At 42.3% G+C, this 12,391-nt stretch overlaps 1 protein-coding gene across 1 annotated transcript in view; it reads left to right on the top strand.

Moving 5' to 3' along the window:
• Pkhd1 (PKHD1, fibrocystin/polyductin) overlaps window positions 1-12,391 on the top strand; it is a 503,959-nt gene that overhangs the window by 475,232 nt on the left and 16,336 nt on the right. The window contains 2 exon segments of the mRNA XM_023712007.1: window positions 778-865; window positions 7,776-7,883. Of these exon segments, the coding sequence (XP_023567775.1) occupies window positions 778-865; window positions 7,776-7,883 (196 nt within the window).

Raw genomic sequence — 12,391 nt, 5'->3', positions numbered from 1 at the left:
CTCTCTCTCTCTCTCTCTCTCTCTCTCTCTCTCTTCCCCCTTTCTCTCTTTCTCTGCCCTGAACCCAGGGCCTTCACATAGCCTCTTTTCTTGCTTCGAGATAGGGTCCACCTAGATCTCCACCTCCTCCAGCCTGGGAAGCTAACTTGGAAGCTTTCGTGCTCAGCCTCCAGAGTACTGGGTTTTGGATGGACACCCCCATGCCCAGCCACCTCTGCTTTCTTCTCCTAACTTTTCTTAGCTTTCAACTCAGCATCACCATACTTTTGCATAGACAGCTTTCATTTCTCCTTTCCACTTCTCTGCTTTAAATTTTCTTGCAATAACTTTTTCTTTTATGAGCTATATTCTCAACATGAGAAAAACATCACCATTTTCCTTTATACTGGATGAATGTTGTATAAACATTTTAGTCTAAATACTCTTCTTTTTTACATAACTTCACAAAATAGTCTTTTGGGGCCAGCCTGAGAGCTCAGTGGACTAAAGCGCCTGCGTAGGCAGAGATCAGAGGCCCGGGTTTGATGCCTGGCACGCCATGCCAGTCCCACTCCTGGGGCGTGCTGAGATGGGGATTGAGATTGGGCGTGGTGGTGGCACCTGTAATCCCAGCACTTGAGAGGCCGTGAACAGGAGAATCACTATGAGTCTGATCTAGGTAGTGAGACCCTGAACACCCTGTAGACTCTGTCCTAAATACAGAAGAAGAAAAAAAAAAAAAAAAAACAGTGTTTTGCAACCAGCTTATTTGTTTCCCATTCCTTTCCCCATTTGCAGTATCGAAGAGTGGAGTCTCTGGGGTCCCCCGCAGAGCCATGGACCGTCTCAGTTTCCCTGGAAGGAGCACCAGATTCAGGGCTGAGAGGTCAGTGTCCAAGAGTTTCAGGCACCTGTTACTGCTTGGTACAGAACACATTTGCGTTTGTCTTAGAGCATTATTGTTACGATAGCAAAATACCTAACACTGATAACGTTATATAAAAGCAGGTTTTTTAGCCCGTAATACTAGAGTTTCAAGGTGCATCTCTGATGATGACCTTCTTGCTGGCAGAGTCCCCCGCAGCACAGGGCATCACCTGCCAAGACCCAGGGAGTGAGTGTGTGTGTGTGTGTGTGTGTGTGTGTGTGTGTGTGTGGTCTGTCTATCTGTCTGGATTCTCTTTTCAAAATATCCAGTAAGAGACATTCCACCTCCGCCCTGGTGAGCTTATCTTCTAATCATCTACCAAAGGCCCCTGCTCTGCGCACCACAGCCAGACCGCGTTTCCACCCCCCTAACGTTTCACCAAGGCCCCTGAATTGCAGTGCGTGGCTGCTGGGAGGACACCCTCAATTTCTATCCCGACCACACAGCACCCTTCAGGAATCCCTAGTGAAGTTCATGCTCAACACATCCAGGGATCTTGAGGGATCTTTCATCCCTTCCCATCACTAGGGCCGGTATCACAGAAAGAGAGCTCAGAGTGGCCAGCCATGAGGACTCAAGGCACCACCTTCTCCTTCACCTTTCCTACATAGTAGTAAAGAAGCATTTTCATCAGACCTGTGTTCTCAGTGTGCTGTAAAGAAAGGGGCCCTGGGGCGTGGGCCGCATCGCAAATCCATTTCCCTGCAGAACACCCAGTGCTCCTGTTTATGCAGTGTCATGAGCTGGCCCAGGGAGAAACTTATCCCTTTCAATATGGTTTTATGTGGAATTAGAAATATTTGCTCTCAAAGTTGTGAAGAATAAATGCATTTATCAGTACTAAAGCATCCATCCCAACAGGGTCCTCAGAGTTAGTTTTCTCCTCTCTACTCCATAGTGCGTTCCTTTCCCTTCTGTTCAAACCTGGAGCCACCACGAACTCCAACTACGTTTCTTATAACTTGTGAATGAAAACGCAAGTGGATTTTATTTCAAATACAGATCTCCCAAGTCTTGGTCTAAGAGCGTTGGATTATATATTCTGTGGAGAAACCTGGGCATGTGTGTTTTAGGGTCTGGCCCAGAGAGGAACAGCAGATATTAGATGATTTTGTGGGCAAATATTTTCTGTGTTTTAAATTCTTGACTCTATGGCCCCCCAAATGTATCTGAAATCCAGCATGCTGCAAGACCCCTATGCTCTGTCACAACTCAGAATTCCCTAGGATTTGTTCTCTTGCCACTTATTTTTGCTTCAGAATTAGAAAGTACACATTCTTTTATTATGCAACAGTTCAATTATTAAATTTTTAATGTTTTAAACAGTATAAAAATGTGGTCCTTAGAAACACATAAAAGTAAGCATGACCTGGCTGCTGGGCCTAATTAAAATGAAAGTCTTTTTGTAAGAATGATTTAAGGCAAAAGGAAAAAGGATATTCTGCCTTACATGTGTTGTGACTGTATTCCAATGAGTTACAAGAGCTTCCTGTCCTCTTACCTGCTTTTTGTCAACTGAGCCCCAAATTATTGATCATTTTTCCCATGAGGAGTATTCTCTCTCTTGTATGGAGTCCAGCAGGATAGCTTCCAACACGTGACCCTGTCTGAGAGCTTCAAGCTCTCTCAGTACAGAGGGATTTGCTCTTTGTACAAGGGCCTCAAGATTTTCCCTGGCTGCAGGTAGAATGACATTCTTTTTTCTACCTGGACAGTCTACTTGCTCCCTTCTCTCCAGACAGACCCTAAAAGGCACACCACTGGATCTCTCTGTGGAGTGGCCATCCAACGCCCTTGGGCCAAGTCTTGGGGATCTGTATTTCAAATCTCTTACCTAGGTATGCATGATCATAGTTCAATTCTCAGGTGTTGCCCCGAGGCGAAGAGGATTCATATTAGATCCAACCGATCTAATTAAGAACAGGATGGCTCAATGGAATATTCTAAAATCATTTACACATTTAAATAGAAGGTCACAGATTTTAAAAGTCTGAAAATGCGAACCTGTGAAATCCATTTAATCATTCTAATTAGTTCCAGTGAGTAAATTAATAAAATATCCCATAAACTTAAATTGATTAAATGAATTTTTAAGATAGGTCATAGAAAACATTTTTAGAAAAGAAAGCATTCACTTTCATCCCCACAAATTCAAGTCTAGGTCACCTGCCTCAAAATAGTCCTTGCAGGATAATGTAAGTAAAGGTGTAGAAACAATGATTTTAGTTTTTGTGTTTTTTAACTTAGATTTGTTGGATCATATGACAAAGAGCTAGGAACCAAGAAAATCTCTGAATTGTAGGTTTATACTGCTGTTTTAGCTTAGAAATACTTTGTTAATATTAGCTTAGTTGTTGCATATGATAAATGTGCCGAAGTATGTATATCAAAGAGCTATCTGACAGTAACAGTAAAGAAACAAGAAAGGAATAAAAATTATGTTTTTTACAGTAATCATCTGCAAAGTTCCATGCTATTTACATCTTGTCAATTCTCGTCAATCATTCCTTTTGGAAACACGGCCTAAAGGAGTGGCTACTTATGCAGGATCACATAAATGGCGATGATGCCTGCCCTTTGAGATCTGACAGGAATGGGTTCCCAAGAGATTTCATACTGATTAATCATTGCCAATCTTAAAGTGTTGTACTGAGTATATATCTGCTTGTAATTTCTTGATCAAATATCTTTATCCTTATACAAATTTGAGGATAATAACACTTTAAAGAATGACTGCTTATGTTTTTCATATGCTTCATGGCAACAGCTAGGGTCTTTCTATTGATTTTATGTTTTCTGAAATGTTTTATTTCCAGACTTAGAGGTGATTTCAGTGTCAGTTCATATGTCAGCCTCTCTATAAAATTGCTCATTTTGAAGAATAGGTGCTGACTTTCCACTCATCTCTTGCTCCATCCTAGCTATATGTCTAAGATCCTCCATATGGTTGCTAGCATATTAAATGCTAAACTGAATAAAATACGTCAATCATAGGCATGCTAAATCTTGTCTCTTCTGCTGCATTTATTTTTAGTTAAAAGTCTTTCTATAATCTGGCTCACAATTCCTAGCTATTGTGAGGATATTGTTTTTTCACTTTTTACTATTTGTCTTTAAGAAAGGAAGATATATAATTTATGGTTAAGTTTGCAGATGAAACAGGTTCTATAACTCGATCTCAGATCTCAGGCTTTTTAGTGTCCCCATTTGACTTAGTTCATGCCTTTCATCAACTCCAAAGAAGAGAACTCTCTCCTAAGAACTCTGGAGGAGGCCATCAACATTTGTGATTAAACATTTCATAGCTTCAAAACCCTTACTGCTTAAACTTTATTGTTTTCTTATTAGAGCTATAAATTTTCTACTGTCTCCTTTCAATTTCTCTTTCAATTATTTTGGCTATGATTTCCCTGCTTCACCTACTTATTTATTAAGACGTCAAACCTTTTTCAACTGTACACAGAAATAATTCACTTCCTCTCTTTGCTTCCCTATCACCCTCTCGGCTTTCTCTACACACAATGCAGTTTTACAGGACGGGGAATGCTGTGTGTTTTGAGAGGCTTTTCTCAAAGGCTTTCCAATCTATTTTTGCTCACTTTGTTAAAAATAATGAACAGTGTGCTGACTCTCTTTTGCTCTCAGTCATTTCTTTACCCAAGCAGCAAATGCTATGACTCCTTAAATCTGAAACTCTAAGGAAAAGGACAGCATCAAATGTCCTCTGTACAAATTTTCAAGCAAGCCACACTGCTAAGACAGTAAGGTGAAAGCAAAGCTACCCACAGTGAATGTGGAACTCAAGCTCAGAGCTGCATTAGGAGGTAGCTTCGGACTTCGGCTGTGACGCCGCCATTCTGCCCCCTGCGCCGCGCAGTGCTGTTGCTTTTGGTATTTCTGCACTGCAGATGGCTAGGATGCCGTGCTCACTCCCCTTTTGATCTTACTACGGCAGCGCTGAAATGCTGCCTTCCACAGTGCGTGCACTGGCGTGTGCTTGTAGGCGCCGCACCCCGCCGAGCAACGCCACCCCGACGATGCGCACGGCCCTGAGCGCCAGGTGCATTCTCGCGCTGAGGAGTGTCGTGTCCCCTGGGCCGCTCACCTTCCAGAAGCTCCACCTCTGAACCGTGGGCCTCCTGGGGGACGTCCGAGGTCTAGGCCATGCCAGGAGGCCCCATTCCATACCTCATCAATGCTTCAGCCCCTTTTCAGTACTCAGACCGTCCTTCCTCTCCCGCCTTTACAGTCTGTGTCTCATTCGCCCTTCATGCCTCGCCATACCTCCTACACTACCACATCCAGGGCCTTATCCACGCTCCGTACGTTCTCTTAAGTCATCTCTTGCCCCACTCCTGACACTTGTTCATCCTGGACCTCCCTAGTGTTCCCATCCTAAGGATGTCCTCATGCCCAACTCGGACTCATGCTGCGGCTGTGGAAAACCAGTAAGGCCTGAGGGTGTACTGTTTTAGTCTATTGATATCAAGACACGTGGAGACCAGCAGCTGCACAGGGACCAGCACTATCAGCGTTCTCACTTTGAGGAGATCTTGTGGAAAGTTATGTGGAAGAGGCTGAGACATTTTTCTATGCATTATTCTGTGTGTGTGTGTGTGTGTGTGTGTGTGTGCGCGCGCGCGCACGCGTGCACGCGCAAAATAAATTAAGAAATCATATGTACTTTTCAGTTTTTAAAATGCTCATGTCATGCAAAACACTCTATTTTTCATGAATTAATGTGTCACGGAAAGCCATGATGAAATATTTCTCTTTAACTTCAGAAAGACTGGCACAGAGGCCACTGGGACGGATTAGCTAGCTTCCTCTAAGCACTTCCTAGAGAAAATTAAAGCAACAACTGCAAGTCCACATCTGTTTGTCCAGTCTAAGTCTTTTGTCCTACCATTTAACTTCGTGTTCTTTTCTCTTAGAAGACTCTGCTCAATGAAAAAGATATTTGTTACCAAATGTAACAAAAACCTAAACAGATTTGTATACTCCAAAGAAATTACTTAGGGCCTTTCAGGTCATTTGATATTTAATTATAGAACATTTTTCTAGGAAAGATTTATTAATACTTTTAAATGTAACATCTTATGGGGCATGTCACAGCTTGCTAGTGGATGTAACAAGGGGCGAGCAGAGGACTGAGTTGGGGTGATAGCAAAGGTACTTTAGAAACCATACACTCTGCGGAAGCATATCTGAGAAAGTCTCCCTTGGGGCTGTGTGATCAATTTCTGTGTCACTTCCAGCCCAACACTCTACCTCATCCCATGTTTCCTTGGTCACTACCTTATTCATACCAGCTTGATCGGGGAGCCTGTCACAGCATTTGTGTATTTTATACTAGCTATTCCAAAGATATGATGAGCCCCGGAGTAATGTACTGTACTTGGCAGCAACTGCTTCAGCTCTTGGGCACATATGCTTCAAATCTGAGAATATCATAGATATGTATGGGAATCTTTGTGGAGATCTCTAAGGCAAGCTGGTATTTAACGCAAAAGTAAACCCATTTGGAGCTAAAGCATTTTCCATGAGGCAGTTTGGCGGCTGTTCTATGAGCCACGCTCACTGTGCTCAACGGACACATTCCGATTAAATGCTGCTTTGTATTCTTCCAAAGATGGAAACAATAAGGACGTTTGTCAAAGGAAAAACTGCAACAAACAATTTCAAGTTGAACATCTGTACTCTGCAGTTCGTTGTTTGCAAGACTTTATTGACCATAATTTTGATGCATATAGGTTTTAAAGAGGATAAACTACATTTATCTTGGGCGCCTATCATTTATTTGAGTCTCGGCTTATTTATTTCCATTTTTTCTGGGTGCTTTATTTATTTTGCGAGTCTGAAGAGATGAAAGAAAAGATGTTTTTCAAAAAGGAAGTTTTAGCTCTACAAAATTGATGAAGAAAAACATTGCTTTTACGAAAAAGATTGAGCAATTGAATTGAAAAATGTAACGCTAAGTGTATTATATCATTATGATACCTTTTAGACTTGGAGATCTCAAACTCATTTATAAACTTTAAAACCAGCCTCCCAAGTCTTTGTCCACCATACCAATTGCAGTGACATTTCCAGAGTGAAATTTAGTAGCTATTAATTAGAAAAGTAATGTAGGGATAGTGGAGTCCAAAGATAATTGATGACATTGGAGTGTGACCCTGAGTTGCCTTCTTTCACTTTGTGGTGGATGGCATATTGTTTGAAAGTGTAAGCTTGCTTTTGTGCAGCTAATCAGGGAAAGCAGGGACCAGGAAACCAGGCTGCCAAGCAGAGCACCTGCAGCAGTGTCGTCAGTTGGGATTTGCTGGTGGGGTCCTATCCTGATCTAAGGGTCCAAATCTGCTTCCACCTAAACACAATCACTGAATAAAGAGAGATCCTGACCCTTGGAAAAAAATAGCAAAATCACTTCTTTGTATATATCTAATAATAAAATAGTCAACATTTAGTAGTGGTTAGAAATGCAGACTTCAAAATCAGTCATTTGGGGGCTATAAGTCTCAAGCCCAGCACTGGGTAATTAGAGTTGCTTAGTGTGTTTCTTAATCTGCTGGGCAGTAATGACGGCATAGTTTGTGGGGCTTTTGTGTGGCCATGATACAGTGATGGTCGTAATGCCCAGGGTCTGGCATCTGTAATGCTTAGTACTGGTTAGTCTTTACTGGTCTCTGTTGAATTATTTGGTTCGCAGACTTGCCTAAGAAGAATTTGAAGGTCTGTGTAATTGCTTTAAGTTTTAAACATTTTCCTTTGATGTCCACTCTCCCCTCTTTGGGAAAGACTCGGTCTTGGGGACGCTGGCTGTGCATGGATGGCTGCCACCTACGTTCCACTTTATGCTTGTTCCTAGGGTGCACGCAGGCAGAAACACGGGATGGCTATGTGCGCTTCTCCAACTTGGCTGTCTTGATCTCCGGGCCAGACTGGAACTTCATTTTTACTGTCACGTCCCCTCCAGGTAATTTCAGCAGGGATCTATTTCTTTTGAAAGGTATTCTCTCTTTACCTAGTACTGGACGTGACTTATTTCATAAATAAAGAAGTCATCATGATTTAGGAAGAAAATTCACTTGGTTCTATGATTAAGACTGGAGAACAAAAGATACGTGTCACAATTATTTCTCAGAAACTGTCAAGGCGTGAGAAGCTAGATGTACATTTTCCTCTGGTAAAGCTGAACTTGTGTATTTGACTTATTTTTTTCTATTGCATTTGGTCAGGTAGTAATAAGAAAATTTTAATTTGTGAGGAAGAGATTTGGGCTTTGGGGTATCATGCCTTTCAGTCTGGTTCTCCTCTTGACCTCCTACCTGAAAAATGATGTTTACTAGCATTGTGGCTCTTCAGAAGCACAGGGAGTTGTGTGTAAATTGCTGTAGGAACCAGTTATGCGGAAGAATTAAGTGGTCTTTCATGAATCAGCATTTGGCACTGAGTTATCCAACTCACTAATGAGGGAGACTGGAGAAATACAATTCTGGTTCAGAAAGCATTTGAGGTATAACATCCTATAGCCAGAAATGCTACACTAAGCTTGTCTAGTTGTGCATAAGTCAATAAAATGATAACTTTGTGGTAGCCTGCTTTCAGATATCACTTGTGTCTTCACTGGATAAAAATCAGCAGCAGCTCATCAATATTATACAAATTAACAAACATGTGTCCGATTAATGATAAAGATTATCGTGTGCCTTGAGGCCCACTGACTCCAGAGACTGAGGCAGGAGGATCCTCTGAGCCTGGGACATGAAAACCAGCTTGGGCAACCTACTGAAAATGTTCTTTTTTCTTTTTAAAGGCAAATACTAGGTCAAACAAAAATAATTCTAGAAAATGTGATATAATTTCAATGATCCACTTTGAAAATGGTCCAGTATGACATGGATCAGATCACAGGCATTTTGCTCTTATTTCAAGTTTTAGGGATGACAAGATAGTTCATTGGACTAAGTGCTTACTTAGGCAAGCACAAGGGTGGGGGTTCAATCCCCTGTACTGCAGGCCACACCAGCCCCTCCTGGGGGCGTGCTGAGCTGGCCACAGAGACTGGCTGTGGTGGTGTATGCCTATGATCCCAGCGCTGGGGAGGCTGCCAACAGAGGGCTCACCATGACTCTGAGCAGCATAGTGAGACACTGTACCAATCACATTAAAAAAATGTTTAAAAATCAAGTTTTAGATCATTTTTCTAGGTAAAAGGGGCTGTCGTCCAAAGCAGGGTGGTATGAGCTTTGATCAGAATTTATTGTAGTAATGACCTGCTGCCATTTGTCCCTCCTCAAATATTCCACCTCAGCTTGAGCACACTTATCCCGTTAGGCTTGGGACCTGTGAGGCAGTCCTGAAATCCTCTTTCAGGAGTATGATAAAAAATATGGTAAAGGCTGCAGCTCAATGCCAGCCAATAAAAGAGCAAGCTTGTAAGACCATTAGAGTGGATCACCAGCCACCTTCTTCATCCAGCTGTCAGCTTAGGAATGTGCATAAAAGGTGAGTGTGCTGGGCTAGTTTGGAACACCTAGACTTCCACGGTGAGGCACCTACAGAATCAGAGGGTTTCGGAAAGTGCTAAAACCAACGGGATGAGAGTGTTGTAAGAAAAGTATTTTAGTATTTTAAAAGAATTAATATCAATGAGGTTTTTTAAGTGTAATACATTTTTCAAATTTAAAGTTATTATGTTTTTCAATCACATCTCAAATTGTCCTAATTTTTTTGTATTTTAGGGAAATGTCTACAGGGTGTTCAGGGTCTCACTACTAGATCAGACTCCCAAGAACTGGGATTACAGGCTCATGACATCATATTCAGACTCAATTGCCATCTCATCACGCACTGGGGGTGGGACCGGCATGGCAGGCCTGGGGATTGAACTCCTGGCCCCTGCGCCTGCTTGCAGGTACTTTAATCCCCTCAGCTATTTGACTGGCTCTGCAGCTTGGACTTGTAGTGATCCTCCCGTTTTCGGCATCCCCAGCTCTGATTACTCAGCATGCCCTGGGCAGGGCCAGCGTGGCATACAGGACTGGTGATCAAACCCTGGTTCCTGTACTTGCCAAAGTAGGCTCCTAGTTCACTGAGCTATCTCGCCAGCCCTACATATCCTTTTAATACCTATCAAAGTAGCAAGTTGGCTTCATAGAACAAGTGCAGGGAGAAATGAATTCAGTGTCCTTTCAAGGGTTTTGCTTTAAACTTCAGTTTTTGAATAACTGTGTTTTAGAGTCTCCAATACAGAACTGGGGGCTGGAGAGAGAGCTCAGCAGGCTGAGCACCTGCCTGGCCAGTGCAAGGACCCGGGTTTGATCCCTGGCACCACACAGCCAGCCCTGAAACCCCAGTCCCATTGTGTCAGCCAACAGAACCGGACATGGTGGTGCACACCTGTAATCCCAGCTCTGGGGAGGCTGCGCCAGGAGGGTCACTATGCGTCTGAGCTGTGTCGTGCGACTCTGAATTAAATAAATCAGTAAATAAATGCAGAATTTGGTGTTTTGTCATAGATTTTTGCCTGACATTTAAAAGATCATTGTATTTCATTTCCTCAGAAGGTAGCAAAGAGTAGCCAAATATATCATAAAGATTATTTATAATTTTATAATTATAATTGTATATTAATTGTTTAAATTATTGGGTTTGCCTATGATATGTATATGGTATTGTTCATATTCCCTTTCCCTTTTACAAGTAGTCCCACTACACTACTTCTGTGGGAGCCGACACTTCTCAAAAGAAGAAATACAAATGACCAATAAATGTATGGAATACTTCTCACTGTCCTTCCCCATCAGGGAAACATAGCTGATTAAGGCATTTTAAAGAGCAGGTTATGAAACCAAATGTAAGATGTCTTGCGGACAAAACTCTGCACCTCGTGTGACCATGCGGTGGTGTTGCTATTCAGGCTTCATGGATAACATTTGTGGATTCCCCTTATGTAAAGTAAATCTATGTATTAGTGAGCTGTTAATCCCGTTAGCAAGATGCCCGACACCTGCAGCATGAAAAACAAAGGTCCCCATGGCTCGCAGCTTCAGGGGTTCAGTTCATAGTCACGGACTCCAAGGTCCAACTCGTGGCCGGGGCTTATGTGGAGGGGAGCTGCTCCACACCCAGCAGCCATGAAGCGCAGAGAAGTGTGCAGCTGGGCCAAGAGGGACCCTTCCGGGCACACCCAGTGGCCCACCTCCTCCAGGCAGGCCCCAGCTCCCCAGCACACCCAGCCAGGAGCTCATAAATTCATTAATCTCTTGATCCAATTATCTCCTGAAAGCTCACAAGGGGATTTTTGATCCAAACCATAATAATTAACTGAGGTATATTTTCTTGAAAGTTTTCCTTAAATTATTCTTTGTAATGTTCAAGGCTAAAGCATGATGTGAAGGTTTGTAAGAAGATTTTTCAATAGAATAAATTTTTAAAGAAGAAAGACATTAAACAATTTGTACTTTTGTAAAGCTTCATAGACATCATGAGGATTAATGGTCCAGATCTGAAAAGTGACCCCTTATTTCTAAGGACATCTATCTGAAATACTAAAATGTTTACAGCGAGTCCTTCTTCTGGGTCTTTGAGTGAGAAAATAAACGCTGACTCTATTTGCGTTCTTCAAGTGAAGACAGAGCTTTAAGTTTGTTTGCTTTGAGTGAGCTACTTTTAAAATGGCAGCTGTAAGTAAATCGTGTATAAGTCAAGGTTTTTAGACTTTTTCTATTAAGACATAGTTGTATGATACAATATGCATGTTTCAAGCGTGCCGTTTGATAAGTTTTAGGGCTTGTCTACTCCTGTGAAGCATTTTCACAATTAAGATAATAAATATGCTTAGCACTCCAAGATTTTGTGCAAGTTCTAGATATTTTAATTACTATATGCTAATACTGTTCATTTTAGCATGCAGTATTATAAATTCAAATATATGTGCAGAGTCCCGTAACTACCACCACAATCATGCTATATATTATTTCAGTTACCCATAAGAGCCTCCTTCATTTTATTCTTCTATCCATACATCCTCTTCTCCTTTATACTCCTGGAAATCAGCAGTCCCTATCACCATCTCTGTGCTTGGCATTTTCTAAAATACACAAATGGCTTTGGATACCTTTTACAGGTAGGCTGGGGTTTCTTTTTCCCAGAATAATGCATTCGATATTCATCTTGGCTGTTACATGTGGTTATAATCTTTTATCATTTGTTTCATTCTCCCCCGGCCCTCCCCTCCCCTCCTATCCTTTTTCTTCCCTCTCTTCCCCTTCCTTTCCTCCCCTCCCCTCCTATCTTTTCTGTCTGCTCTCCCCCCTCTTTCCCTTCCTTTCCTTCCCTCACCTTCCTTGCCCTCCCCTCCCCTGTTCTTCCCTTCCCCTCCCCTCCCCTCCCATCCTTCCCATCTTCTCTCCTTCCCTTCCCCTCCCTTTCCTTCCCTCACCTTCTCTGTCCTCCCCTCCCCTCCCATCCTTCCCATCC

This window comes from Octodon degus, unplaced genomic scaffold, assembly GCF_000260255.1.
Source record: "Octodon degus isolate 3935 unplaced genomic scaffold, OctDeg1.0 scaffold00022, whole genome shotgun sequence".
Taxonomy (NCBI): domain Eukaryota; kingdom Metazoa; phylum Chordata; class Mammalia; order Rodentia; family Octodontidae; genus Octodon; species Octodon degus.
Note: the sequence above shows the minus strand (reverse complement) of the source record. Positions and strands in the feature narration are given on the sequence as shown.